The sequence below is a fragment of the Lottia gigantea genome, assembly GCF_000327385.1.
Source record: "Lottia gigantea unplaced genomic scaffold LOTGIsca_978, whole genome shotgun sequence".
In the NCBI taxonomy this organism is placed as follows: domain Eukaryota; kingdom Metazoa; phylum Mollusca; class Gastropoda; family Lottiidae; genus Lottia; species Lottia gigantea.
In genome coordinates this window covers 1-2,411 of record NW_008711158.1, presented here as the reverse complement: position 1 = coordinate 2,411, position 2,411 = coordinate 1, and the positions used below count along the sequence as shown (strand labels likewise).

At 31.2% G+C, this 2,411-nt stretch overlaps 1 protein-coding gene across 1 annotated transcript in view; it reads right to left on the bottom strand.

The window, feature by feature from the left end:
- The window catches only part of LOTGIDRAFT_176316 (hypothetical protein), a gene marked incomplete at both ends in the record, with an annotated part of 14,877 nt that extends 13,954 nt beyond the window's left edge, over positions 1 to 923 (bottom strand). Inside the window, one exon of the mRNA XM_009069026.1 lies at positions 867 to 923. Coding sequence (XP_009067274.1) covers positions 867 to 923 — 57 coding nt within the window. The remainder of the gene's footprint in view (positions 1 to 866) is intronic.
- Between the last annotated feature and the right edge of the window lie 1,488 nt (positions 924 to 2,411).

Sequence of the window (2,411 nt, the reverse complement as noted above, 5' to 3'; positions counted from 1 at the left end):
ACTGTGTGATGATGACAATGTAAATGTTGAAATGTTGTGATGATGACAATGTAAATTGTTGAAACTGTGTGATGATGACAATGTAAATTGTTGAAACTGTGTGATGATGACAATGTAAATTGTTGAAATGTTGTGATGATGACAATGTAAATTGTTGAAACGTTGTGATGAGGACAATGTAAATTGTGGAAATGTTGTGATGAGGACAATGTAAATTGTGGAAACTGTGTGATGAGGACAATGTAAATTGTTGAAATGTTGTGATGATGACAATGTAAATTGTGGAAATGTTGTGATGAGGACAATGTAAATTGTTGAAACTGTGTGATGAGGACAATGTAAATTGTTGAAATGTTGTGATGATGACAATGTAAATTGTTGAAATGTTGTGATGAGGACAATGTAAATTGTTGAAATGTTGGAGACAATACCTAGACGTATTATTTATAATAAAATTATATTCAATTATCAAATGAGATCTCTACCCCATATATGTTGTTTAAAACATAGTTGTTTAATTATTTTGATAGATCTAAATCATAAATTATATAAATTTTCAGAATCAAAATTTGACTACCAGTTGAAACAAAGACCATTTAAATCACTTTTCAGAAATGGAATGGAATTTCCTGATCTTGGTGAGAAAAACAACAACTATTATTGCAGTTCCAGCAATGTAAACTTCCACTGCACATTTTTGTTGAATCTTAATGGAACCAAATGTCATATTGTAATCTTGAGAAGTTTTGTATGAAACTTTAATCTATCAGCTGGTAGAGTAAATATTTAGACAACTGTAATTCCACACTTTAACTCCACAGGAAACTATTTACCATTAATGACAAAACTTTAATATAAACTTACACATTTTGATCTAATAACTGAACAGCTTTTATATTATGTATAAAAGACAATCGCGACATATTTCACTATTGCAGGAATAACTCCAAGAAAGTCTGCTAAAATTCCAGACAAGTAATGTAATAACAGCTATCAGTCCATTCCAGAGTTAATGTCATTAAACAATTATAAATCATTATTTTTAATCCAAGGTGAAAAGACAGATAAGAAAAAAATCAATCGATCATAATGATTCTATATGAGTGAGATTGAAGATAGGGGTTTGAACAGTAATAATGGGAACATAGTATTAGATAGATATGGTTGGCCACATATAGGCTGATCTATAAGAAAGGGCTATCAGAAATAATCTATGAAGCAAAGATTTAATTGATCATGTATGTAATATCAACATAAGCAGTCTAAGAACCCAAAGCATTTGATAAAAAGTTCAAAAATTTTAGAATTCAATAACATGGTTCAAGTACTATTGAAGACATGACACTCCACAATCAAGGACCATTTTTCACAGTTTTTGACATCCTGGAACAGGTCCAAGTAATAGCCTCAGTGTTTTGGCACCTCAAAAATATTCAAAATTAGTCATATTATAGAAAATAGAGTCATATTATAGAAAATAGAGAGGTTACATAAATCAAACACCTATCTACAAGTCTGACAAGAAACAAAAAAAGACAGTTGTGATGTTCAATTAGAGACAATGAATGTGTGTGCTCTGCCATTTTTTTCACTAACTTGAGATTCTTTTCATGTTTAATGACTTGTGTTAAAAATGATAAGGAATATCAAAATGATAGAATTGTGCTGAATGAAACACAATACCATGTCACTTTCCTCAATTATTCTGTGCCCAGTGTCCTTCAAGCACAATTTACCTAGAAACTGTAACTTTTCAGGTTGTATTGAATTTTGACTCAAGAATAGTGTCACTGTCAGTACATACATGTACATTGGGAGGGTGATGCATATTTAGTTGAAGCTATTGAAAAGTGAATAGCCACCCCTAACATTCTCTGCTCTACCCACTCTTCCCCTTCTACAGAACAACCCAATACTCTTCACCATGATTGTAACTCAAATTTATTCAATATGATTAAAAGAGGTAATACAACAATTGACTAATCAAATAGAGACCAGTGTTTTCACTGGTAACAAATAATATACAGTATAGTGTGTTTATATATTATATAGCCCCACCCTATCTTGTCAGGTAGATAATATATTGACCCCTGCTAAAATAAAACACTATCTACATGTATATTATATTTTTAAAGTTTCTATTCAGACTATGTCTTATATAATACACATGTATTGAGCAAACATCAGTATTTAGAGTCAAAACAACTATATGAGCACTCTTCAGAAACACCCTGAGACTGGGTTTGCAAAGAGAGTATATTATAGTAATTATGCCAAACTGTTTTGCAGTACATTCATTATTCACTGTTACATTGTATAGAAGCACTTTCTGGAAGAACTTTTAATACATTTCTGTGCTAGGCGAAAAAAAAAGGTCCAAGAAAACCTGGTGCCACTTTGCAATTGGGTTG